The following is a 27391-nucleotide window of genomic DNA, read 5'->3' as shown; positions in this document are numbered from 1 at the left end:
ATTAAGCGCGGGAAATTGATTGATTGGCCGAACGCGAGGTGGAGCTTTACATTTATAGACATCCTTGGTAATTACTCTTATTTTGGTGTTTAAATACCTGCTGTAATAATTACATTCAATCGGCATCAATTTTCTCTTTTGGCTGGCATAAAATAAGGATTTCCAGAGAACGGAACGGAAACGACCACAGAATTGATTTCCGGTATGCGAGCGTTTATTTGAAAAGTAAAGAGTGCATTCTAATGCTATAAGGCGTGACTTCGTGTGGGAGAAAAGACCGGGCAAGCCGAATACGTCACAGCTTCGGTAATTTAAGCTCTGCAGAATTTCGTGAAGGACGGAGAGCTAATAAGATAAAAGACCGGATCGCATTTTATTTTACAGCAGAACTTGTGGACATTGGTTTCGGTTAGGTTTAAAATTTCAGACTTCTCTGATACTTGTGGAAAAAAATAACAATTCGTATGAGATTTCGATATTTACAATAAACAGTTACTTAGTTTTTTAGAGACAGACGAACAATGTATTACAGAATTTCACTAGCAGTTGTTTTATTAAGTTTATATACTGCATCAGGTAAGAGTATTTTCTTTTTATTTTCTTTTTTTAATCGAAGAAATTTTCTTTTACAAATGTGTGGAAAACGGTTTATTATAAACTTTAATAAGCGTTTAGAAAATATGTTTTTCTATAAATCGTACTCAATTATAATATCATAATTATTTAAAGGGTAAAGAATGTTTTTCTATAAATCGTTCTCAATTATAATATCATAATTATCTTTAAGGGTTAAGAAAATATATTTTATAAGTTGTTTAAGCGATTGCATTTCAATTATGATTTTTACTTTTTTAAGGGTAATATTTTTATTGCCTGTTTAAGCCATTGCATTTCAATACTTAATCGAATTTCCTAGTAGCATAGTCTTGCTTCAAAATGTTTGCTATTCTATAAATTGTTATCACAAAAGTATTTGTTATTTACCTTATAATTTTCAAATATATTCAATGTAACTAAAATGACAGCATTGATATAGAATAGCTATAGAATAGCATATTAATATAGAATAATATGCAATATAATTCTATATTATAACCGTGTTTTCTTTTTCTCGCTATCATTGTTAAAATGTCTAGATTGAGTATCATTACGCCTTCATTAAAACGTTAGCGTTGTTTAATGTTTTAGTCAGGGACAATTTATTAGATTAATCGAACACTTTAGTCCAATTCAGTTTCATTAGATAAGAAAGTTTCGTTTCTCTGTGACGCTAGAGTAGAGCCGGGTTTATTCTTTTATAAATACTAATCAAATTTACCGGCGACTAAATTTGATTTATATTGGGGGGAAAAAGTACGAGTATTTGACTTGTCAGAATCAGTTTCAAAGTAAGGCAGGAAATATTTTCAATAAATATACACTGAATGTTGTCATTTTTTTATTTAAAACGATAAGATGATTTGATCCTTCTTTATCTGTGCAACTTAGTAAATGCAAAAGCTTCAACTAGATTATTTTCAAATTTAAATAAGCATAACAAAGAAAGTTTTTCGTAATTTGTAGTAAAGAAGTGTTTTGTTTCCTTGTTTTGTTTTTCTTTGTTTTCTTTCCTTTTTGTCGGGTATTTAATATCAAGTCAATATATCTTAAGATAAACGTACTTTCGCATCAGTCGACCAGACAATTTTACAAGTTTATACATAAACACACGTGTCGTTATGTAAGAAAATTGGCCTTTTAAAAGTAAAAATAAAAAAGATTTATGCTTATTAGTTTTGTTTGCCTCGTAATATTCAATAATCATGTAAAAACGTCTTCATCACGACGGTGAAAAGGGGTATGCAATGTTATAAATTCAAAGAAATGACTCTGCAAAATTTCTTCTTAATGTCAAACATATCTAGATCTATACTTTTTTAAGGTTCTTGGTCCATAACTCGGTAAAAATCAGAAGTTGACATTTATCTTAAATGATGAGAAAAAAAATCCGTTTTGGCTGGGACGAAAAATAACCTTTAATTTTTTGACCCAGGTTTTAGCTACGTAAAATGAACTTCTTTGGCTACTAGATTGAAATTTGTTTTCTTATGAAATTTGCAAAGAATTTAATCCCTTTGACTTAAAACGACGTGAATTGTTACATGAGTAGGGTCGCAAACTCCGCAATGCATACGTAAACTAACCAAAACATGAAAATGCAGATAAAACTTTTTTCAAAACATAAATGCATAAGCAAGTAAAGTTTACTGAAATATTTATTAGATTTATCAATGGAGTGGCTACCTTAAGTGATGTTGATTTTTTCCCTCGTATATTATGCAGCAATAATGAAAAATAAGTTTATGTCGCCATATTAAAGCTGATATTTATTAGTCTGTACAGATAGGATCTTTACAAGGAACGCATATTAACTCTATACGATGAATTTGGTTTCTTCTCAATCAAAGCATTTAAGATATTTCCTTATATTGTAGCAGTAAATTAGCTTAAACCTGAATTCTTTATGTAATGAAAGAGTCTGGCTTTGAGTATGGACAATAAATCTTAATAATTCAAAATAAAGAGTTTATTAAGTGTACGGTAACACAATTTGCTTTCTCCGTTTAAACCAGTTCAACCATATCTCGTGTCAATTACTTTATTATATGCATTAAAGCATGTTATTTGTTGATAGTAAATATTGTTGATAAATCGAAATAGAGGACGAGTTTCATTACAATCATAATATCGCAACAGAAATGTCTCAATTATTTTTATTAAAGCATGTTAGTTGTTAATTGTAACTAGTGTTGCTCAATCGAAATAGAGGACGAATATTATTTTAAAGATAATTATGATACTAAATTATTCCATTTGTTGAATTACGATTTTAGAAATTTGAATAAGTCAAAGTTCTGTGTTAGTTTTACTATTGTAAAAGGAAATCCAAAGTTTTATTTAAAGCAGCAAGTTTCCAGATTCATCATTTACCTACAATGTTCCATAAAATGAAGGAATTGTGCGTATTGCGTTAGTAACGGGTTTGCTATAGTATAAGAAATTGAAATGTTTATTGCAGCATCAGTAGTATTTGTCATAAAACAAAGATATTGTCACTTGCATTTTGAATATTGAAACATTTCTTAAATGTTTATTGTTTTATTTCTTATTTGTATATATATTTTAATTTATCAATTTACTTTTTTGGGATGTCTTTATAAACATTTCTTAAAACTAAATGATAAATCTTTGAGTCATTATTTACTGATATCGCATTTTGATACTCAATTCCTATTGTCAAGTAACAGAATATACTGGAAGAGTCTCATGAATAGACAAAAAATATATTTGAGATGTTAATTAAAGCAGAAATACTAAATGATAATATGGCATTCAAATGATTACATGGCATTTTAATAATTAATAAGATGAATTATTACATTCATTAATATGCATTAAACGCGTCACAATTAACAGTCGAAGATTGTATGACTAAATCACACGTGTGCGAGGGGAGAAAAAGAAATTACAATTCCGCAACAACGTATTGCTTGGATAAATTGAACATCACGATGAAATCACTATACTTTCCTGTTTAATAATACTTGTTACTATTTAAAATATCTTAATTTTCATGAAATTTGAAAATGAATTTGAGAACTTTCTGCTTTAGGTAACATCTTAGATACATTTGTCTACATTTACTTCAGGATATTTGCGCGAGTATCAAAATGCGATATCAATTTATAATGACTTAAAGACTCGTTTTTATACTCAAAAGACTGTTAAAATGCGATATGATTATGTAATGACTCAAAGATTTGTTTATCTATTTAAGAGAGTCCTTAACATTCCGCGAGTATCAACATGCGATATCAGTATATTGTTTTTATCCAAAGATATTTTTGTCTTTCCAGTATATTTTCTTTCTTTACATTTCGCGAATGTCAAATGAGATATCAGCATATTTTTACTTAAGGATTCCTTTATCTACTCCGCAGACTCTTTCAGTTTATATATTCAATTTCTTAAAGATTTGTTTGTCTATTCAAGACTCTTTCAGTATATTCCGTTCCTTTACGTTCCGCAAGTATCAAAATGCGATATCAGTTATAATGACTCAAAGATTTGTATGTCTATTCAAGAGTCTCTTTCAGTTTATATATTCAATTTTTTAAAGATTTGTTTGTCTATTCAAGACTCTTTCAGTATATTCCGTACTTTTATATTCCGAAAGTATCAAAATGCGATATCAGTTATAATAACTCAAAGATTTGTTTGTCTATTCAAGAGACTCTTTCTGTTGACATTTCACGAGTATCAAAATGCGATATCAGCAAATAATGACTCAAAACAACGTTTGTCTATCCAGTATATATATTCCATTCTTTAACCTTCCGCGAGTATTAAAGGGGCTACTTTCTTTGAACGTTACTCAGTATTAGTAAAGCTTTATTCATAATCTATAAATAATTCATTAATCCATAAAGAAATTTAACAGTATCTTTCAAAATGGCTTTTTTTTATTTATCTCTTTTTAAAGATAATTTTTCCTCGTATATTCCTATTTATGTAGGCATGACAAATTGGAAAATGGCTATTGGAAAAGTAAATAGAATTGAGGGGAACAATTCTCTTCGTTATTTAAGATGGTGCACTTTCTCTGAAACTTTTTAAAACTGCTATGTTATTTGTTTTTACTTGTAAGTAATAGACAGCTCGATTTAAGCAAGTGTATTGCAAAGACCAGTCGGAACATCTCGGGTATTATCAATTCTTATTCGGAGTTTGGCGGAAAGGGCCGAGAAGATGCGATTGTAGTAACAATATCACCGTTGTTGTGACAAACTTCTTTAAACAAATTAATAAATAGACTCGGTATGCCTTAAAGGCAACATACTTTACAAAGAGCAACTGTTTCCAAAGAGGCTTCAAATACTATACAGAATGTTATTTGTTTTCATGATATTTAGGCAAAACAAGGAATCCAGTCGTATAAAATGAATGGTTTTGTCTGAAAGGAAAAGAAAAATCTGATTGACATAATGTCTCATAAATTGAGTAAATAGATTTGCAATAGATTACGAATCAAAGCTATAAATCTTGCATCTTTTCCATAGAGACCATTTCTGCATCTTACTTCTGAACAAAAAACAAAACAATTCAGTTATATAATTTGTGAGGACGCGTATTTTGTCTTTATATTAAAATTTAAAAAGGAAAAGAGTAAGGCAATATTGAAGCGCGTTGATTGTTTATAAAAATGAAAAAATATAATTGAAAACTCATTTCTGTGAAATATATGAATGTAAACATTTGAATCAACGAGTTTTTTAAGTTTTGAAAAGACATCCACATCTGAATTACACAGCACAGAGTGATATGAAATTAAAACTAGAATATATTAATTTTTTTTTTTTAAATCTTGTTGAACGTCTTCAAATTTCTCTAAAAGGGTCAATCAAAATCGAATTAAGTCCTATAAATAGGTTAATTGTCATTTATATAAGTCCTGGTTACTAAATAAATCCAATTTGTGGCACTTTGTTTCATAAATGTTACCGCGTAAACGAAGAAAAATAGGAATGGAACGTGAACATTATCAACGTGGTCGTAATTAAGCACTTCATGTCATGTTTGGCAAAAAAGTAGATTTTTAAATTGGATTTTAAACTTATGAAAGTCTTATTCTGATGTCATTTACTACATTATTACGTCACATTTTAAAGCGATAAGTTAACAACCCGAAACAATCATGTTTCATATAATTTAAAAAGGATTATATTCCTGAAAGTAAAATTGCGATTGAAAGAAAGCTGTCGAGCGAATTGTACGGTTGTAAGGTTGTACGCACGTGCGGGCTCGTGCGTAAATTACTGCGCGTATCATATCTATTTAGATGCATGGTTCTAAATGTATCTTTTGAATATAACACCTTCGCAGTAAATGCCAAAATAAATCATAAATGCCAGGAATCAAATTAATTGTTTATTCAAGACAAATAACGGCTTGTCAATAAGTCATTTTCTAATCTTGGTTAAATAAGGATGTATGTCTGCGCAAATTGCCTGTCAATTTTTGTGTGATTCAATAATGTCGGTAATTCGGTTATTTGATGATGAAATATTAATTTATTGTCTTTGTTTAAACGAATTGTATAATATTGCTTCAAATGCATGCTATGCCAGTATAAATACAAAATAAATCAAAAGAGTTGGGCAAGACGTTCTTCCTACATCAAATGAATCCCCGATCAAGACATTGTTATATATTAGAAAGTTTTGATATTTCTTTACGTTAACGTTATTCGATGTGCAAACTTCATGAAACGATCAGCTGCAGGGCAATGCAATTTGAAACAATTTTGCCTAAGATCAATTTATCTAAATTAATACATCAAAGAAATAAAGTTTTGCTCTTTTTTTGCTTTTGTATTAAGCATCACATTTTACATTATATATTATGTTATTGTTATGTAATCGCAGTGGCAAGAAATAATGCGGCAAAAAATATATGATTTTGATTTAAGGTTGGCGAATCTTTATTCTAATATAGAATATTTAAGCTGAATATTAATATTAATATTTTCAAATATAAAAGTAAGAATGTAAGAAGTTTAAAAAACCTTTATTCAGTTGTAACTTAAATTGTAGACGTTATTATTTATGTATAAAAATGTTTTTTTAAATATACAGCCAAATATTTTCCCCAGATACTTTTATTAAGAACTTTTTTTTCATAATTAAGAATGTAATTAAACGTGTAATTATATATTTGCATCAGATTGTGTAGATTAAAATCGTCGTGTCATTCTTCCATTTAAAGGTTCACGTTTTTGCACAATAGTAAATTTAACATGATGTATTAAACCCAGACGTATGAGGTTTTTTATATATTATAACATAATGATTCTTATTTGCATAAATCTTTTAGACAGATCATTTTCAGGATAGATGACGGTTAAATTTGTAAGTTGATGTCGCAGAGGTGATTATAAACTGATACGGAGCTGTTATTAACTGGTATTCGTCATCAATTGCAATTAGCTTACATAATATACAAAATATACAATATATACATTTTTCAATACCGCCACGAATGTTGAAGTCTTTCAAGATAATTGCTCACTGGTGCCTAAAATATGATGCACATGGGTACCAGAGCTGTTTTTGAACTAATATTACCCCATTAATTAATATAAGAAGCTGTAATGGATTCGCCCAGCTTTGAATTTGGAACAGTCCATTCAAAATCTACAGGGATTAAAAATAAAAACATACCAGGTAAAGAGATACGGATTGTACAGATGTCGGGATTATACTGTGACAGTGTATACTGTTTCGTTTCAGTGAATGAGTTCCATAATATAACAATACAATTGCACGAATGTTGAACTTTTAGCCACGAGTTCTACTTCCGGTACGGCGACTTTAAATAATGTTATTGTACTGAATATAGTACAATAAAGCTGTTTTAAACTTATTTTAAATAAACTTTTATGTTTCACTTTGAATTGAACATTTTCGATTTAAAGGAACTGAGTTATAAAATTAAAATCATCAAAAAAGATATTTTGATATTTTTACATTTGATCCCGTATTAAGGTAGTAAAGATCAAAAACCATTTAAATGTACTTAATGAAATATGTACCGGAAATTTGAATGCTCATACTATGGACAAACTAGGTTCTGTAACGAAAACGTTCAACGGCTTTTCCATTATTAGAACATTATAATTTTGCAACAGTTTACATTCTAACTTCTAAAGAATTTTAAAAGAAATATTAGTCCTGTAAGCAAATGTGCCTTTAAAATAAAAGAAAGTTATAGACATTGCACTTAATGCATAAATATACTGAATGTTAGTAAAAGAAAATCTCAGAAACAGAATGAATTTTATAGATCAATTAAGTGATTTGCTAGTTCCCACGAGGGTATTTCAGATTGCATAGAAACAAATGGCTAATTTAAGATAGAACAATAACAATCAATTAGTTTATTGCTTTACAATCTGTACATGGTATAGAAGAAATATGTCATTTCGTATCAAACTGATTAAGTTTTATCATAAATGTATATTACGCTTTAATATATATTTTAAATGTCATTTTATGTACAATTTATTGAATAAATAAAGTTTAAACTACTAAATATTTTATAGAAACCTATATAGAAGAGTGGTTTAAGTTCGCGCATTTTGAATCAATTGCCAGAGCCGTTTTGAGTTCGAATCCTGTCGGTAACTGTCGGGTAGTTCGTTAAAGTTAGGGAGCTCTAAGGGTAGATTACTAAAGGTCGATGGGTGCACATTCGGGCTGGTTTAACGCTAGGAACTTAAGGGAATGTCCATTTATCATCTTTGCAAAGTCGCTTGGCCAAAAGCTGTGTTTAATAAACCAAGCAAGTTAAACATAGTTACAACTATAATGAAGTCGCTATTTAACGTTGAGCTTGATTTAGAAGATATGATGTTTAACTTCTGAACAAAATGATAGGAAAGCAATGCAATTTACATAAATATCATATATAATTCTTTGGCGTCTGTTTTAAACATGTATTATGGATATGTCATGACTTTAACATCTTAAAGTACAATTTTAACTATTTGCCATGAGATACAATATGATAAATACTGGCACTATTTTCGGTAAACTAGTATCCTTACACTGCCAAAAAGAGCTCTAATAAGAAAGACAAATACTCGTTAATCAAAGCGTACGGACTTTCCTTCTGACATACGCAATCATTGCAAGTACAAACAATACCTTATTAGCATGCTATCGTGTTATAAAGCAACTGTTGTCCTTTTCATTATTTTATATAGATTTCTGAAGAAAAAAAACACAACTAACGGTTGTGTTATCATAGTTATTAAAACTTGTACAAAAATTGCATGTTTGCAGTTTCGTAGAGTGAAGCAATTTGTCAATTAGGCCTTATGCTTTACCTCCGCTTTGAAAAGTATTCAAATAGGCTAGAAATACATTCCACTACAATGAAAGTCAGTAAGGTGGGCTCAAACACCGGAAATGTCAACTTTTTAAATTAATTAATTATTTTTTTATTCATTTATCTCTCAGATCTCTCTATGTTGTCTATTTTACAGTTTCTTATAGTGCGCTTTAAGGGGCTTATACCTTAAGATAATAAAGCTCGTTATTAAACACACATACTATATTAAATGAAAATCTACCTTGGTTTCATGCAGAACATAAAATATTCTGTCCACAAAAAAAAACAAAGAAAAAACAATGCCAATATTTAACCGGCAAAAATTCATATAATTATTTTAAAATTTTAACTTCTTTAAGTCACCATGTCACATTAGTAGAGTCTGCGTGACTTAACTTAAACCGAAACAAAAAAGTACCAATGAGACAACAAATTTGCAATGAACACAAAATCAGGATTTATTTTATTCCGATGTTGATATTTTTTCTGACACGTGTGCTTTGTTTTTTTCAATATACAATTGTTCAAGATAAGTCTTCATGGGTTTTCTTTTTTCATGGTGTCTGGCTTGAGTTCTAATTGTCGTTGCAAGTGACTGCAAGTTTTGAAACTTTGCTGGCAAATAGGTTATTACGGCGGCTTATTCCTGATTTACCCCGAAATATATTCCATGAAACGAGCTAATTTCACGTGAAGTAAGCTCAAGAGATTAGCTGATGTCTAAAATTATTTCAGTTTTCTTGGAAGTAAGTATGAATTTAGACGAAAGTGTAAACAATAAACTACATCTGTTTTGCACTGTATTGGAACTAGTACGTCTTGAATTTTTTTTATGAAAAGACAAAATAAGATGGTACCTTGAGTCTTGTCTCGCAGTTTTCCGAAGACAAACTATGTTTGGTTGAAAAAAGTCGTTCGTAATTTGAAGAAGAAACATATACGTTCATAACTTCAGAATGTTTGATTTTATTTAAATAAACTATTTAAATAAACTATTGAAATAGAAAAGGGATCAATCAAAAACATAAATTTATAATACTTAAACATTATTTACACTTTAAGTTTAAATAAAGATTATTTTGACAAATGATGTAGTTCAATATATACAGGAGTAAGCTTTCATAACTAGGGCTGGTTTGCTTTTTGTTATCTTTTGTTTATAATTGTTTTTCTTGAAGCAGCCGTTTATATTCATTATATAGATATCACGATTGTCCATTCAAAATCGTCGTTACAAAACATGAAGCACGATACAAGAATTTATGGCAGTGTTTTGCTTCTGTCATGCACAAAAACACGTCCTGCATTTCATTATTATGTATTGTTATCATGAAGAAACAAATGTATCTTACAAACTGGCTAGACACTTTATTATGTTTTAAGTTTATGACAGTCACGTAGACTTAGAAAAATATTAACAGACATTTTGTCTGACGATTTTTTTGCTTAAAAACGTAAAAAGTCAGCAGTAAGGTCAAATATGCACCTGCTGAAACTTTGGTTTACTGGTTATTGGGGAAGTTGTAGGAAATATAGTTTTTTACTTTGCGGTTTTCATTTCTAGGAGTACGTTAATATTGTCTCAATCTTAGTAATTAACATGCACTGTTTCAAAATGTTGCGTCAGATATGTACAAAGTATATCTTTTGTTTACGAAACTAATTTGATACATTTGAATTATTTAAATCAATAAACATTACTAATAATAAAAAAAAATAGCACATGATAATTTAGATAAGAAATTAATCATTTTCAAACGTATAAATTAAAGGGAATAAAGCAATATTAGATTGATGTAATTGGCTGAACGAGGTATAAATCAAACGAAACTTACTAAATTGATTAACAATGGCGTTTTGAGAACTTTCCCGAGAACAAGCGTATGTAAGGTTTGCAAATTAATGTCAAATGATATTATGATATTAAATTTCAAAACTTCATGTTTAAATGTAAATGTAAATTTCTGCATAAGCCGGTGGTATGGGATGTGAACGGTAGCTTACGCTTAGCCTTTAACGTCCTTGTAAAGCCTCAAAGCAATATTTTCAATGCCGAGTTTTTGGCATTCTTTAGGTATTATGTTTGCCTCTATTTTAAATTCAAAGAATATGTCAAAATACATTACTAACATAGCAGTTTCTCAACCCACGAAATACACAAAAAACACATTCAAATGTAACGACTGCTGCGATTTTAAAGGAGCTCAATTGAGGTATAAAAAAAGCCTTAACACATAACTTTTTACATAGTTCAAGTTAAAATAAAAAGATTTGCTCCGAGTTGAATTGAAAATCGATTTTTTTTTCTGTGACGCTTCTTAGCTGGAATCGAGTGAAAAGCGTTGCAACGCTTTACATTTTAGAGTCATTTTGCACACTCAAAAATGACGATTCTGGAAAAAACGGAGTGATGGAATTATCTGAAAATTTGCACACACCTTATTGGTCCTGATCTACATCAATTGGTATACAAATCTTAAAAAAAAACATTCGAATCCTGTCATATGGGAAAAAGAAACCTCAGCTGAGTCCCTTTAATTTCACATGTTGTTATTGACCTTTCATTTGACCTCTACAGATTTGTTTTGTTATTATTGACAAAGATAGTATGTTTCGCCGTATATCGACGTAACTGAGGCATAACTAATGCATGGTAACTCAAATTAATCAAATCTTGTCATATAATTTGATAAGAGCTGTTTGTAGGGAAGTTTTCTTTAATACCTCATTGATTGAGCTTTTGTTTTTTCATTATCTTAGGAACGATAGAGTGCCTCCAATAAACTGCTATAATTAATGCTATTTTGTGGCCTCGTTATTGCTTTTCTTTGTTATAAATGGCAAGCCTACACACACCAGTATTTATACAACGAACTTTTTTTTCTTCACCGAACAATTAACGCGCTGTGTGCGAACTATTTTTTTTTATTTCTGCGCATGGCAGTACAGTATGGCACTTTAATGATTCAACTCTGAAATTAAACGCTGCGAAAAAACAAATAAAACGTTTAAGGACTTCTCCGGTTCCTACTCAAATATTGTCCTTTCTGCAACATTATTTCAAGATTTAAAAAAGAACTCAGAAATATTTAAGTACTTAAGTACGTAAAAATCTGGTGCTATTGTGGGTTAATGTCTCTTAAGGCTCGAACCCATTATTATTACTATATCTGCCTCTAAATTCAGGTACCATGGATTCGAGCCGTACTGTGGTCAAGACCGTCTTTCTTCATACGTCATTAATACTGGTTAGTTGCAGGTTCAAATAAGCGGAAAACTCTCTTAATGAATTAAGAGTTTATTAAACGAACGTTGTGTGAATCGTTTCTTTGCAAATACATAACGCGACCTTAAAGCAGCGTGCTTCCAGATGAGCCAAATATTTCATCCAAAATAAAATTTGAGAAAAATATACTAACTTAAGGTTTTAAGAATTGTAAACAAGATTCAAGATTCAAGTACATTTACTCGTTATGTGTGATAAATGACTGGTTTTTGTGTTTTTTGTTGTTTTTTTTTCTTCATATTTTTTAATTTATTTTCGAAATGTTCATGAAAATAAGTATGAATTTTCAGGCATGCTTAAGACCGTCCGATATGAATTTCAGCTGCACTTATATATGTAGATACTGGAGTATGTGTGTGCCCGACCATGACCATTTTGTGATCTTGGCGACAAAGCTATAAAAAGCATCTTTTGCTTTTTTTTGTAAAAGCTATTTAATGTAATTTTTCACTTTTTACCGTCAACTATTGTTTAGAATTGTCATTGGACTGCTACTACATTTCTATGTAGGACGAAGATCTTTTTTCATGCGCAGATTGCGCATGCGAGTGAAAATACTACATCCGGTCAATTTTTTATCGCAGACTGCGTCGTAACAAGGTCTATACAGTAATTTTAAATGAATAAATATATAAATACATGATTCCAAATGGTGATACACTGGCTATCTTTTGAAATTGTATATAAATTTTAATATTTATTATTATTCGTACCACAGGTTTAAATGAACGCATACAATTTGATATAAAAAAGATACATGGTTAAATAAGAAAATAACAGTTTTACTTTACACGTTCGTTCACTTTGCTTTGCTTTATAAAATTCGATTAAACTTATCGAGTTACAACCACTCGTTGTGTGATCATATACTAGCTCCGTCTCCAAGAGAAATTGAATTAGTGTCGGCTGTTTGTCTCTTTTTATAGTTATTCGATAAATATTAAAGCGTGTGATTTGACAGGTCCGCATTTCTGTTTCCGAAATGTCAACAAGCGATTTTTAAATGCACTTATTATAAGCTATTAGTCGGTAAACGAATTTCTTAAAGTGTTGTACTTGATTGGCAGGGAGAAAATGTTCTGTGTTTTATTGTGTAATAATGTTACTTCAAAATGTTACATTTTTTTGTCAAACATATGTTCCCCAAATATTTCCGTAAAATCATGATTGTTAATATCGTGTGAACTTATAAATTTTAATATAAATACAGTATTCTATGTGTTCTACAAACCGCTTTCCACACCCTTTATTAAGACAACGAAAGCTTATCTTGAGCTATTCTATGCAATTTGATGGTGTTGTTGTTTATGGTGGTATAGGTGATATTTTAGCCTCCGGATCACGGCAGTATACAACTTAAATCAACCTAACAAGGCTTGTATAACTGCAAGTTTGTAACCTTGGTTCTCATTGGACAATAGGAATTGTTATATTATCTATATACCATACCTTCACGACCGATGCAAATATATAAACTACAATTTTTACGTATTAATAAAAAAAGATAGCTGTGTAGCATTATACACCAGTATAATTATGTTTGGCATGTTTTATTTTGAATTTTTTTAATTCAAGTTCCATCAAAGATATTTGAGTTGACCAGACCATTGCGTTGACGATTTTAATACAAGTGAAGATTGGTTCCTAGTTTAATGTTTATCCAATGCTACATTTCAGTGAATCTTTAAATCAATGTTCCTTTCGGTTGAAATTAAAGAATCGCCAATGTCTTTAATATTACCGAACTTAATTGGATTTCAGAGCCAAGGGCATCCCAGCAGGTGCCTTTATCCATTCATCCCACGTTGGAATTAACGATCATTTGCAAAAGAACTAAGAATTAAAATAATGCCAACTCTTGCACGTTTAATTGGGTTTAAAACAATTGGGCGACTTAAGAAAAAAATCGTTCGGTCACTCTTTTCAGTTATTAAAGAGACGGGTTTGTTTGGCTCTTAATTTTTGTCACTTATATAGGATATAATTATTATTAAGTGAAAAGAATATTGTTTTTTTTTTGTTTCGTCTGATGGTTATTTACTTTTGGCCGGTTTGTTTATTACTTTGAAATGCAATTCTATTATTTAAATTTCGACCTGCGTATTGTATTAAACCAAAAAAGCATTTGCGCGTAGGATTAATCTGTTCGCCATCAAAAGTTTCTTTTACCAGTCAATAAAACTTATGAATCTGATATGCATATTTTTTAATGTCATACTAATTATGAAACAAAGCACTACGTCGATCGGAATAACTGGATGAATTTTTAACCGAACCTGAAACCAAAACCCTTTGAAAAAAATAATGTATGTAATCAGGCAAAGTGACGGGTTATGTAGATTACATGAGCAAAATGAAGTGAATCGGAAAATGAAATGAAAGAATGTGAAGTTTGATATTTATTAGGTTAAGATATGATCACACTGACTGTCACTAAAAGATATTGTCTCTTGTTGGGGTAGGGCGCGGGGGAGGAAGGGTTTGTATGTTTTGTCCGTTCGTTCACTCGCTCGTTCGACCGTTTCTTCTTTTGTTGTTTGTCCGATCAATTGTTCGTTCGCTATATCAATCGATCGTTCGGTTGGTTTTTTGTTTGTTTTTGCTGCATGGTTTGGGGAGGGGTGTTGTAGGAAGGGGCCGTAAAAATCGATCTTGTTTAACCTGTCTATGAAAAAAATATATCAAGACAACCTCAATCATCCGTATCGACATATTCACACCAAAGAAATATCAATTATTACTATTATGCCATGAGATAAGACAGAAAGTGGTCCAAATTTAGCTCTTCTGATATGAAAATAAATCATATTTTATACCAACGTTATCATTTTATATCGGGAACGACTTCAAACAAGACACTCTTTGTGCAAAATCTAAGAGAAATATTCTTGTAATGTTTGTAATAAACCGCTATCCACAAGACTTTGACAGACATATTAATGATCAATTCTTTGATTCTACCGCACTCTAATTTTAGAGTTAGTATGCCGTTTTCTTTGGTTTTTGTTTCCAATGACATATGCAAATTGTATGGATATGGGAAATATCTCGCACTAGACGCTAATATTTTCGACTTTATGTAACCATGGGAAATACTAAAATTGTAAACCGCGTCCGTTTTTCTATATTATGTACAAAACGATATGACAGTTTTTGGTAGAAGATTCATTTTTACTTACTTCTTAATAATCAACTGTCTATGAGACGAATCCCAGATGTGTTTTGTGATTGACAGTTTTTCGAATTAATTTTCTATGTATTAGGTATATAAATGATAACGAGACACTAAACTGAACGTAAATATTATTTTAAGACTACGTCAATGCAGACAAGTATTGAGCTGTTTTTATGTTTATATAAAGTCGTTTTTATACCTTGGCAAAAGTGCGTAAGCCTAATGAAACAGGAGTTACTCGGTTAAGCCTTGAATATTTTGACTAATTGTTTAAATCAATACGCCCCTCATTTGCATAAATTAAGTAGTTCGATAGATTTAATTCTTTTAAAGCTGTCTATGATTTTATCAAGATTTAAAATATGGGTCAGTCGCACGGATGTTTAGCAAAATGATTTCATTTGAGTTTACTAATCAATTTTTTACTGATAATGTATGATATAATATATAATTAAACAATGCATTATTACAAAAATAACAATAATCTGTTAAGATAGCTACCATAAATAGGCAAATAAGGGAGTAAAATGTAACAGCCATTTTATAAAATTTACCCAATCACGCTTACGGAAATTACTAAAAAAATGTACTCGGGATTAAATTGCACGAGCTACTTTTGTTATTGTACGATAATAAAGAGTAAAGCTGTGAGAGAGTTTGTATAAAAGTACAACATCGTCACAAAATATTTAAAGTCCTCATTATGTCATGTATTGTATGAAAAGAGATAATTAAACGAATTGAATCAAAGGTTACTATATTGTAGGAGATTAAGAAATGTTTTGAAATTTTAAATGAGTAAAAGATACACAAACATTTCTTATAGTCTGAATAGATAAGTAAAAATAAACTTATGTTAGCAAGTCAAAAATATGTAAATTGTACTATATATTCCACTCTTTGAGTCGAAATAAGTCGAAATTGAAACTGCATTGTACTCATATTGGATCGAGTACTCTTCATACACTACTTGTTTGAGTCGAAATTGAAACTGCATTGTGCTTATAATGAATCTTATATTCCTAAGTAAAAGGTATATAGCTTGCATTACATATGTCACTGTTAAAGTCGAAATTGTAACTCCATTTTACTCATATTGGATCTAATATAAGTAATTCAAAGTATATAATTTACACTACCACCCATACCACAGTTTCAGTCGAAATTGAAAATATTGGATCTTATACTCTTAGGTCAAATAGCTTGCATTATTTATGTCACTGAATAAGCCGAAATTTGGTCTTCATTTGTACTTGTATACCTAAATCAAAATTATATAGTTTGCATTACATATGCCACTGTTGAAGTCGAAATTGAACCTGCTTTGTACTCATATTCGATCTTATACTCTTAATACAAAGGTATATAGCTTTGATAACTCATGCCACTGTTTAAGTCGAAATTGTATCTTCATTTTACTCATATTGAATGTTATATTCTTTTAAGTCAAATGTATATAGCTTACACTATATATGTCACTGTCTAAGTCGAAATTACAATATACTCGTACGAAATTGTATTCAATTAAATCATACACACAGGTGGTACTATTTCGTTCAAAATTTCCTGTTACTAACAACAAATACTAATCAAATCCGCCTACAACTAAATCTACATACTAAATTTGGAACCATGTTTAAGAAAAAGCCTAATCTTACTTCTCGCCACGACAATTTTGTTTTTAACTGTTCAAATACCATCATCAATATCTCTTGAAATACCATGATAGATAAAAAGAAAAAAAGGTTGATCAGAAGATATCCCATATTAATCTATAAAATCATAATTAAGCTTAATGGCCAACGAAACTTGCAATCGATTATATCAATTGTCGGTATGATTGCCGTAATTCTTTATTACAATTCGGGCGTGAATTAATTTTAGATAACCTTGCATTTACATACAATAATACGCTTAATACTGAAAGAGATGGCCATAGATTTATAAGCTTCACTGTTACTCATTCCGACGGCCGTTTAATTGCATCAATTAATAAACATGTACCCTTATAAAAGAAAAGTTTATTGCTTATCAACGCAGCGATTAGATCTGTGGAAAATACCGATGATTTTGCGTACAAATAATGTTTCCGGGAGAAACGCCGCATCAATATTATTATATCAGTATTTATGGAGTTTGCTTGTATCAAAGCGGGACAATGAAAGTGGTCTTTTTGAAGTGGGTCAGTTTTACCACTTTGCCATTTTGATTAACTTTGTAACCTTTGCAAACATGTATGAGTAGGGAACCGATGATAACTCTATAACGAAGATCAGAAGTTTCATCTGACTTAATAGATAATATGCTTTCGTTAGTACTGACGTAAAATATGGATTGGTTAAGTTTCGTTTTTCCTTACCCGTAAAAATTTCATACATCCATTATAACCAGACACCAATTTTAGAATGATTTTAAAGTAACTGGGTAGTGGGAATAAAATTTCGCCCCTCATTTTAAACAGTGTGGCGGTTATAGAATATCGCCCATTTTTCCAAAATGTTTGGAGGAAATAGAATATCGCTTAGTATTTCAAAATGTTTGGCGGTTTAAAGAAACTGCAAAAGTTTTAAAGCTATGTTGTGATTGCAAAATATCGCCCGTTACTCCAAACTTTTTGGCTATACTTAAATACTGCCTTTCACTTAATTTTTTTTGGCGATTTTAACACATCGCAAAGTACTTTAAAATGTGTGGCGATAATATAATATCGCCCATTAGTTAAAACTGTTTGGTGCATTTCTTAAAACTGCCTGTCGGTTATACGACATCATTAATAGTGTGACTAGTGTGGTCAATTTTATAAAAACTTACCCTTTAATTTCCTGAAACTTGATTACATCACCTTTTCAGGACTGTGCGCTGCATAACCTAGTCTAATTCAAATTCATACAAAACCTAAGTTAAGAGATATAATAAACGGCTCTGTGTTTTTTAGAATGTTTGGTTTATAAGTACTAAAAATGTAATGTTGGTAAATTCATATTATTGATATTTAAATGACAATGGGGTTTTCTTTATTTCTTGTTACTCGTTAAACATCTTATTGCGTGGTAAAAGTAACAGGAGCTCTAACATGCCTGCCATTTATACGACTAATGCATGTAATTAAGCTTTTTGTTATATAATGTAGCTGTCGCATGTGATAGGAAACTTTTATGGTATGTGTATATATAATACCGATCTTAAATTTAGATATTCAGAAACTATTGAAAGTTTCATTAACCTCTGTTATAATAGACAAATACATAATTTAAATATGTTCTAAACCTGATATGCACACGATAAGCATTCATATCAATTTGTATGACTACACTCTTCTAAAGGTCATTATTATATAGCAATTTCAACATACGTTATTTTACCATACATTGATTAAAATATCCTAAAATAACGAGAAAAGAAAAAGATTAAATACAATTTGGCCACAAATTTTACAGACGATTTAGTAATCTCCCACAGTAATTTTTGTTCTCTGGTGAGACGTTTGCCTTATTTTCCTTCTCCATACAACCATATACTTAACAAAGTGTACAACTTGATGAAAATTGTACTTGACGGGTTAATGGGACAAATCAGCATGTTTCAACTCTGTAAAATCCTCTAAAACCATTATTGAAACATATCAATCTGTTATCCCGCCTAAGCCAGGCGATGATGGCACATCTGAACGCTTAAATAACACATGTAAAAATTGCCTAGCCCAACTAGAAAACCAATACCTCAGACTGAATATTAGATTATAGAGAAAGTTTGCTCTTGTTGTTAGAATATGGCTTTCCAGTAAACATGGTTTAAATCAATTGCTGTTAATTGCTCTTTGTTTAACAACATAAATCTACATGGATTAACTTAATTGGCAATTAAAGACATGAGTTGACTTGTAATACGAACTATAAATTAGACTGCAGAAGCAAAGTGGCAAATGCACAGACGTTTCGTCATTAAATGGAAGGTCATGGATAAGCACAATATACTTAGTGATCCTTGTTGAATTGTTTGATACGGACTTACAATTAACACTTAACGGAAATAATTAGCCTTTGCAACCTTTACAAAGCCAGGCCTTCTTGAACGCCTTTGCAGCTTGACCAAGGTCTACACAGTTGGCTGATCAATTTTAAATGATCGTCTTTATGTGCCCTAAATTGACAATGTATGGACAATTAAAACGTTGACAGCTGAGCAAGTCACTTAAATTTAATATATGTTGTAACAATATATTAGCAAATATTTGAACCATGCCTCTGTTTTGCATCCATCCTGCGTCTCTCAACTTAAAAGGACTTTATCAAGGTGTGGAAGGGCTAGATCTCTAATGATGCTCAAACGATTTGCTTTTTTGAATACTTAAAACATCTCTCTATATGTGTGTACGTAGCAAAGAAATGCGTTTAAACCAGTCTCTTAAAATCTAATATAGGAAAACGTCTGTAACTATCTAAAATGCTTTAAAATAATATTACGAGGATATATTTATGTATAGATACTTTTAAATTGTAATGCTTTTATAATATTATATTTCTTTATCTACCAGCTTTTTGTTTACACTCATGGAATGTCTATGACGAAAATAATCAAGATTATTTTTTTTTCTCTTTTCACCATGTACTTTCTTCTTCTGACAGGATATCAATAATGCGCGCAATAATTCATCATAAAGTTACCCGTGCATGTCAACCATATGCGTGATAATTCTCTTATCACATTTATAATTGGCACCATATCGACATCGTTATTTTCTCCTTGGTGTCATCCTTTTAAATGATGATCTTTTATTGTAAAAAAGAAAAACATTCAATCACGTGGAAATGTCGCTATTTTGACTTGCGTCATTACTATATTTGATTGTTTATTTTGAAAAATGACTTAACCTCTTAAAGACTCTTGTTTTTTTGTTAATTTCAATCAGTGAATGTGAAACTGTTTCATTTAAAGAGGAACATATTTGATGTTTCATTGAATTATATTTGACGTTGATTTCTTTGCTGTTGTTTTTTGTGATTCTTTTTCTTGGAAAGCTTTGATAGCTTTAATGGGGGAAACAGATGTACTGAAAATTGGTTATCAAAGGCAGAAAATTCCATGATGTGTAAGACAACAGTCGAGAATTTTACCAAAATGGTTTGTTTAAGAAAGAATTCTTAGATACTTCTAAAGTGACCCTACATTTGGGTACAAATATATAAATCACTGAAATACCTTATTACCTTATTGGGCGTCAAAGCATTAAAACCCAATTACTGTATCGTTTATACAATAAATCAAAGTATAAATTTGACTAATATGCGGTCAAAATTCCTACGCTTTTATATGTTTATAGGCAGTGGTTTTTATCCAGACATGGACAGATATAAACATGTTTGAATGGTGAAGTTTATGTGGGGTGCAAGAAAGAGCTCAGATTCTTAAAGGCCCATTAAGCTAAAACAATATGTTTTCTTTACTTCACAAAACCCTTTTATTTTGTTGTGACTCATCGACCTTAAAGCTGTGTCGTCGTTTGCTTCTTTTTCATTTTGGAATTTGGTAAAGTTCTTGTGATTTAGTATTTTGTATCACCTGAAGAAAATAGCCCTGGTTGTGTAATAATTTGTCATAAAAGTAACAAGATGTAAGCAAAATGATATTTTAACCTCCATACAAAATACTAAATTACAAATCACTATAACTGTCCTTTTTGCCTTAAAGTTAAGGACGGTTCAGCTATTTATTTTTTTGAAACTAAATAATGTATCATTTATAATGGAATGAAAAAACTATTTAACGAACTAGCTTTGAATTTTTGAACATTGATTTCGTGTTTTGTTTTGTTTTTTGTTTGTTTTTTGTTTGCAACTGTAACTAGATATTCGAACTTTTTTTGCCTAATTACGTTACCATTGTAACATTATCTGTTCAAGAAATGGAGGAAACAATTCCAATAACAAATATTTTATTGTATAAACAGGTAATTATATCATTAAGAAATTGTATATTTTCTATGACGAAGCTATTTTCACAGCGACTTACCTGCTTGTTTTTAGTTAATAAGACAATGAACCCGTTTACATGTAATTATCTTGAAAGTAAAGAAAACACTGTGATCTGTAACAAAGACATCCCCATCTTGAATACATCTGCATATGATTCTAAATTCAAAAGTTTACCATTTCATGTCTGCTTCAGCCGGTGCTAAAGGGGTGTGGGGCGTGGACGGTACTTTGCACTTGTCAGTATCGTCTATGAACAGGCTCAATCAAACCTAGCCTGCAACATTTTTAATTTTGCCGTTTTGGGCATTTTTTAGGGATTCATATTTTCGCTATTTAATTTGGTCTCTCCCATTACACCTAACCAATTCCTTCCTTGTTTTTTATTTATTTATTTTTTTGCACTCCATTCCGAGTTGTACATCTTTGGTTATCCCTTATTTGGTTATCTCGCTAATTTCATTCAGGTTTTACCATTTCTCTCTCTCGCATGTGTGTTAACTTTTCCGTGTTACCTCATGCCCCATTGCTGTGCGGTGCCCAGCTGGGTGTCGTTCATGTTGTGTCCGGTTGGTAATGTTTTTCTTTTTCTTTTTTCTTCGTATTTTTAGGCTGAATGGTTTTATTAGAGCTGGGTTCAGTAACATCTGTTGAACTTCACTTTTATACTTTTATTTTCACTAGCACTTGCCTTAAATTTGATAACAAATAACGGTGTGTCCTTAGCGGGGAGTCGGGACCATGTCCAACAATTCTTGAATTAGTAGACATTTCATCGACAACTAGACAAAGCGTCAATGTATCTAATGATAAAATTTATTTTCTCATATTAACAAATCAAACACATTCAATTTGCTTTGTTAACTCTTCAATGGTGTCATTTTGTAACAAATTTTGTATCTTTTTAACCGTTCATAAATCAATCACATTTATGTTTGGGATTTTTATTTTAAGTGCGATATGAGGAAATAATAGGGAAGGAAGTTTATTAAAATGTCTAGAATAACGTCTACCTCGCATCAGGAACTGGCCTTTATCCGCGATGAATATACATTTCAAATGAATTGGTGATAATTTCTGACCATGAATGATGATCTATCACATAATTATTCAAAATCATCAATTGAAAAAAAAATCTTGATACGCTGAAAATGTGAATGGTGTGAAATTTGATACTTAGAAAATCAAACTACTTAAAAAAAACTCTTTCACATACTTTCGACTGAAACTTTGTAAATTTAAAGTAAATACATATGTTACCAAGACCTGACTTTTCAAATACTATTTCGGAGACGATCACGTTATGAAAAATGTACATTATGTACTATAACTGTAATGGAGCATGAATTCCATTGAAGTTAATGTTTTGTCTCTTTTCTATTGGTTAAAAATCAAGCGAGAAATTCAACCTTTATCGCAGTTGCTGCTCTTAGAAACCCCGCCATGCACGAACGTAATAACTCCAATTTTCCACAATAAAGCGGCCGTACCCGATTTATCAATCATAATTAAATCTTTTATATTTTCTGTTGTTACCTATTTATTACATTATTATTTTGTCATACGGGCATAACTTTTTAATATCCGCTCTATGAAGCATTTTATTATAGAACTATATTTTCTTGCGTAGGTTTGTAATACTTAATAGGCGACAGTGACAAACAGGCCAATTTTACACACGTTTGATGACCTAGTTCTTTTTGATGTGATTCATATTTAACCAATCGATTGTTAATCGAACCAAACAACGATTCACTGCTAAGAATATTTATTAACAAGTTCCAACTTAAATACAATATTAGTAAAACTAAGTTAGTTAACTTGGTCTGACTTTGAACGATACTTTGATAAATTAAAATGCTTTACTTTAAACCTTACTTCGCTAAGTATAATTGTCAATTGACTTGTCCGTCTTTAATTATGGACAATACCATTCAATTTCTAAATCGGTCCTGAATTAATAGCGAACAATGCAGGTCATGATCAGGCGGCACGGGTGTGTCGGCTGATCATGGTCGGCACTGGTTGCAAGCGCGCAATCGATTGCCGCCAACATGCTTAAAGGGTTAAAATGTTTTTGTGGGGAAAGACCTTTCGCTAGTAGACTCTATTAAATGTTAAGTTATTAGTACTTTATTAAGTGTCGTTTTTAAGGTTGTTTTTATATTTTCTGTTATGAAAATATGTATGTTGTATTATCATTCCATATAATCTTCAAAGTCTGAAATTAATTATGTTAATGTATTGCATACGGAATGCAATTCCATGACTCTTTTGCAATAAGGGCCAACTCAGGTCTTAAATGAAAAAAGGTATACATTTATATAGGGTATATGTTCGTCCTTAAGAAATTTTAAGGGGGCCGCAAATGTCCGCCCTTTCAAAACATACCTGGGAGCAAATGTCCGCCTTCAAAAAGGGGGCAAATGTCTGTTGGGGTGGGGGGGTAACTGTCCGGAGGGCAAATGTCCTAGATTCCGTTTATAGTTCGAATTTGTTTAATGATTTTCGCCTTCAACGTGTAAATGCCACATAATGATTAGTACGAAAAACATCATTGTTCAAAAATCAACCTAGAATATTTTCATTAAACAATCTTTTTTGTTATATAAATGTTTGATTTTAAACCCTTCATTTCTAGACATCTCAAATAACAGCTGTCACCAATAATTTTGGTAATAAAGAATGTCATTCCGCCCAAATGTGTATTTACGTTGGCTTATATTCTCATTTCCAGAGTTTCATTTATTCAAAAGTGCTTTGCTACATTGGAAAGTCTGAATTCAAAGTAAATAACAGTATATGGAATTTTTTCATATGACAAACATATGTTTATATTTGCGTTACCGTAAAATTGGTGATTTCACACATTATTTAGGTATCACATCATACGAGCAAATATTTGCAGATCTCGTTCATTACGGATAACAAAACATTATTATTATGTTTGCATAGTCTTATGAGATCTTATTAGGTCTTATTGCCTTGGTTTTTGATGAAAAAAATCGGCTCTGGAAAAAGTATCTGTTTTAGTTACGGTTTGTCTTGATAAATGTTAGAATGACATTCCACTTGGCATTTTTTCTGGTATGTGTTGATGGTTTAGATAAGGAGTGAGGGTGGCGGGGAAACTTGGCGCAAGTTTGGTTATGTACACAATGCCATACACGGGCGGATAGTGTACAAGCAATATAAAATGTTTAGCAACAAGTAACATAGCCATTAATAGCCTTAAGATATCAGTTTTATCAGCGATTGAGAACCTATTGTTTTAAAATGAACTTCAATATATAAATAAATTCATGCCGTACCAGAGAAAAAACTCAAGAAAGAAAATCATTCAAAAGTAATGTGGTTGCTAGATCCTAATAAAAATACAATCATTGTTTTTTATAGTTATGCAAGCAGTAAATATGTTATTTGAATAATTGACGCCATTTATTACGTCGTATGATGTCAACATTATATTCTTACGTACTGAAGAGCTAAGTACTCCGGAAAAACAGAAATAAGTCTTAAGACCATGATATTTAAAAGATAAAAATGTTATGGAGATCTTTCTGCAATTAATTTCAGTGAAAGTTTACTTTGAAATAAAAAATAAATGTGAGAAGAAATTGTCCAATGTGCGTGCATGCTTTATTGAAGTCAAGGCGGAATGTGATCGAAACATACAAAATGAATTCAAATTAATATATAAATCAGTTAAATAAATTCAAATTTTGCTGAAACAGATATATTTTGATATTAAGTCATGTACTATAATTTCTGTTTATTTTCTTTAAAAGGATATTTGTGGTTATCATTTTGTTTCTTATGCAGGTACCACATACAAAAAAACGTATATACGATACACGTATATACAAGCCATAGTATTCATTCATAATGTAACATAATACATTTTTATATTTCAGGAACCGAAGAGATATCCAACTCAGAATCTACAAATGACGAGTCCTTTAGCAGAGTACGACGAGGGGGTTTCAGCATGCTTAGACTGGGCCGTGGTTTACAAATGCTACGACTTGGTAAAAGAGCTTTACCTATGCTGAGAATGGGTAGATCCGGTGCAGACTCTTTATCTGACGAAGATTTACAATATCTGTTCAGCTTAATGAGAAACAACAGACAGGTACCCCTGCCTCGTTATGGAAAAGACCTTGCCCTTCAGTATATGTTAATGAATGCTTTAAAAAACGCTGAATTAGGTGAATATGACGATGACATTGAATCACCTTATGGATTTGGTTACGATCTTGAATCTGCTCCCGAAAGACAAATTCGTCCAGCACCCCGCCCCGGTAAATACCGATACAGACGCTCAGCCGACAAAATGCCAACCGGAAGTGACGACAAATCATACGCCGATGATAAACAAGTTTACGACTACATTCCTGAGGCTGATGAACTATATGATGATGACCTTTCTGTGAGAGTTGCTCCCCTTATGAGATACGGTAAAGATCACGAGAATCAATACGGTTATGATAATGAAGTAGACAAAAGAGCCATGCGTATGTTACGCTTAGGAAGAGGAATGAGAATGCTTAGATTAGGAAAGCGTCCAATGGACTCCGATATGTCTGAAGAGGTTACGGAAGCTGATAAACGAGCGTTGCGACTACTCAGATTAGGAAAGCGTCCACGATTTGCTATGTTGCGCATGGGCAGAGGCGGTGATATGGATGAGGAAAAACGAGCATTAAGATTACTCAGACTGGGCAAGAAGTCCGAAACTGAAGAATCGTGATAGACTAGCAAATAAGAACTGCGTTCATTAAATTACTCTATAATTTTTACCTAAATTCATTTATTTTTTATGGTGACAAATGAAAATGATCATGTGTAAAAATGAGATAGCCATTTGGTAAACTGTGCGTACGCATTTGTGATAATACGATACAACAATAACATTTTTATTCTACAATAGAAATATATTTCACTGGAAAATTTTTCATTAAACAAACAAACACGAAACTAAACTGTTAATGTTCTTAATGCAAACTCGGGTTCTTGAGTGACGTTTACAAATGAGAGGTCAAATTGACTTTTGGGACTGAGTGGGATTTGTGAGGACTTACGAGTAGACAATTGCGTCACAAATGTACAGTCTAAATAAAAGCGGAAAATGGTAATTTCTCTAAGAAAAACTGCTGCGAAATAGTACAAATTTGTATTTGACAGTATGTTATATTTTGTTCATGTTGGTTAAATTCTTTATTCATGCAAAGTCTATATATAACTCTATTGTGTTTGATATACAATAAAAACTTGATATCACCTGATAACTAAACGTGTTTGTATACAAAATATGAAAATTGGTTAAAGGAACTCCACTGAGGTCCAAAATGCCTATAACCATAAAATATCAAAATCTAACTAATACCAAGTGAAGCACTTCAAATGAATAATTCTGCAAAGGATAACAAATGAAATTGACTCGGAACTAAATTTGAAAAATCGATTTTTTTTGTACAGTCCTTTGCAGGTTTAGAGTAAAAAGAGTTGCACGTTGCAATGTTTTGCTTTTTTTTTTTTTTTTTGGTCTTTTTGCACTATAGAAATGATCATTCTGGAAGGAATGAGCTGAAAGTGTGCACACAAATAACTGGTCAAGACTTACATCAATTGGAACAAAAATCTCGGAAAAATATTTCCAGTCCTTTCATTTCAAAATAAAAACCGTGGCAGTCCCTTTAATAAAAGTGCATCTTCAAAAGATAAAGTTATACATGTATCTAATTTTGGTAAAATGCTTTACATGTACAAGAACCGTTCTTAACATGTTAACATGTATAAGTCTACGCGATAATATAAGTATATATTAGTATGTATAGCATGAAAGTATAGTGACGTAACAGAAATACTCCAGGAAACAACGATTTGAAGAACTCAACTTCATTTTAAAATATTTCTACTATATTAGTTAAATCCTTCTCAATATTAAGTGATATACAGATTTGAAAACTTAGAAATGAGATGAACATTTCGTTTATTCAAATAACATATTTAAATCCGAAAAACAGGGGG

At 31.1% G+C, this 27391-nt stretch overlaps 1 protein-coding gene across 1 annotated transcript; it reads left to right on the top strand.

The window, feature by feature from the left end:
* The first annotated feature begins 167 nt into the window (after positions 1-167).
* On the top strand, positions 168-26641 carry LOC132745482 (myomodulin neuropeptides 1-like). The gene is made up of 2 exons (XM_060734432.1): positions 168-576; positions 25276-26641. The coding sequence occupies exons 1-2, from the start codon at positions 522-524 to the stop codon at positions 26109-26111; spliced, it is 891 nt and encodes a 296-aa protein (XP_060590415.1). The 5' UTR covers positions 168-521; the 3' UTR covers positions 26112-26641.
* Positions 26642-27391: the final 750 nt, after the last annotated feature.

The sequence above is a fragment of the Ruditapes philippinarum genome, unplaced genomic scaffold, assembly GCF_026571515.1.
Source record: "Ruditapes philippinarum isolate M1 unplaced genomic scaffold, ASM2657151v2 ctg2613_1_1_1_1, whole genome shotgun sequence".
In the NCBI taxonomy this organism is placed as follows: Eukaryota; Metazoa; Mollusca; class Bivalvia; order Venerida; family Veneridae; genus Ruditapes; species Ruditapes philippinarum.
Note: the sequence above shows the minus strand (reverse complement) of the source record. Positions and strands in the feature narration are given on the sequence as shown.

What these genes read in the sequence shown, in the direction of transcription:
- LOC132745482 (XM_060734432.1), top strand. Translation starts at nt 522, where the DNA reads ATGTATTACAGAATTTCACTAGCAGTTGTTTTATTAAGTTTATATACT. An exon ending in AAGTTTATATACTGCATCAG is followed by an intron (nt 577 to 25,275) that starts GTAAGAGTATTT and finishes TTTATATTTCAG; the next exon opens with GAACCGAAGAGATATCCAAC.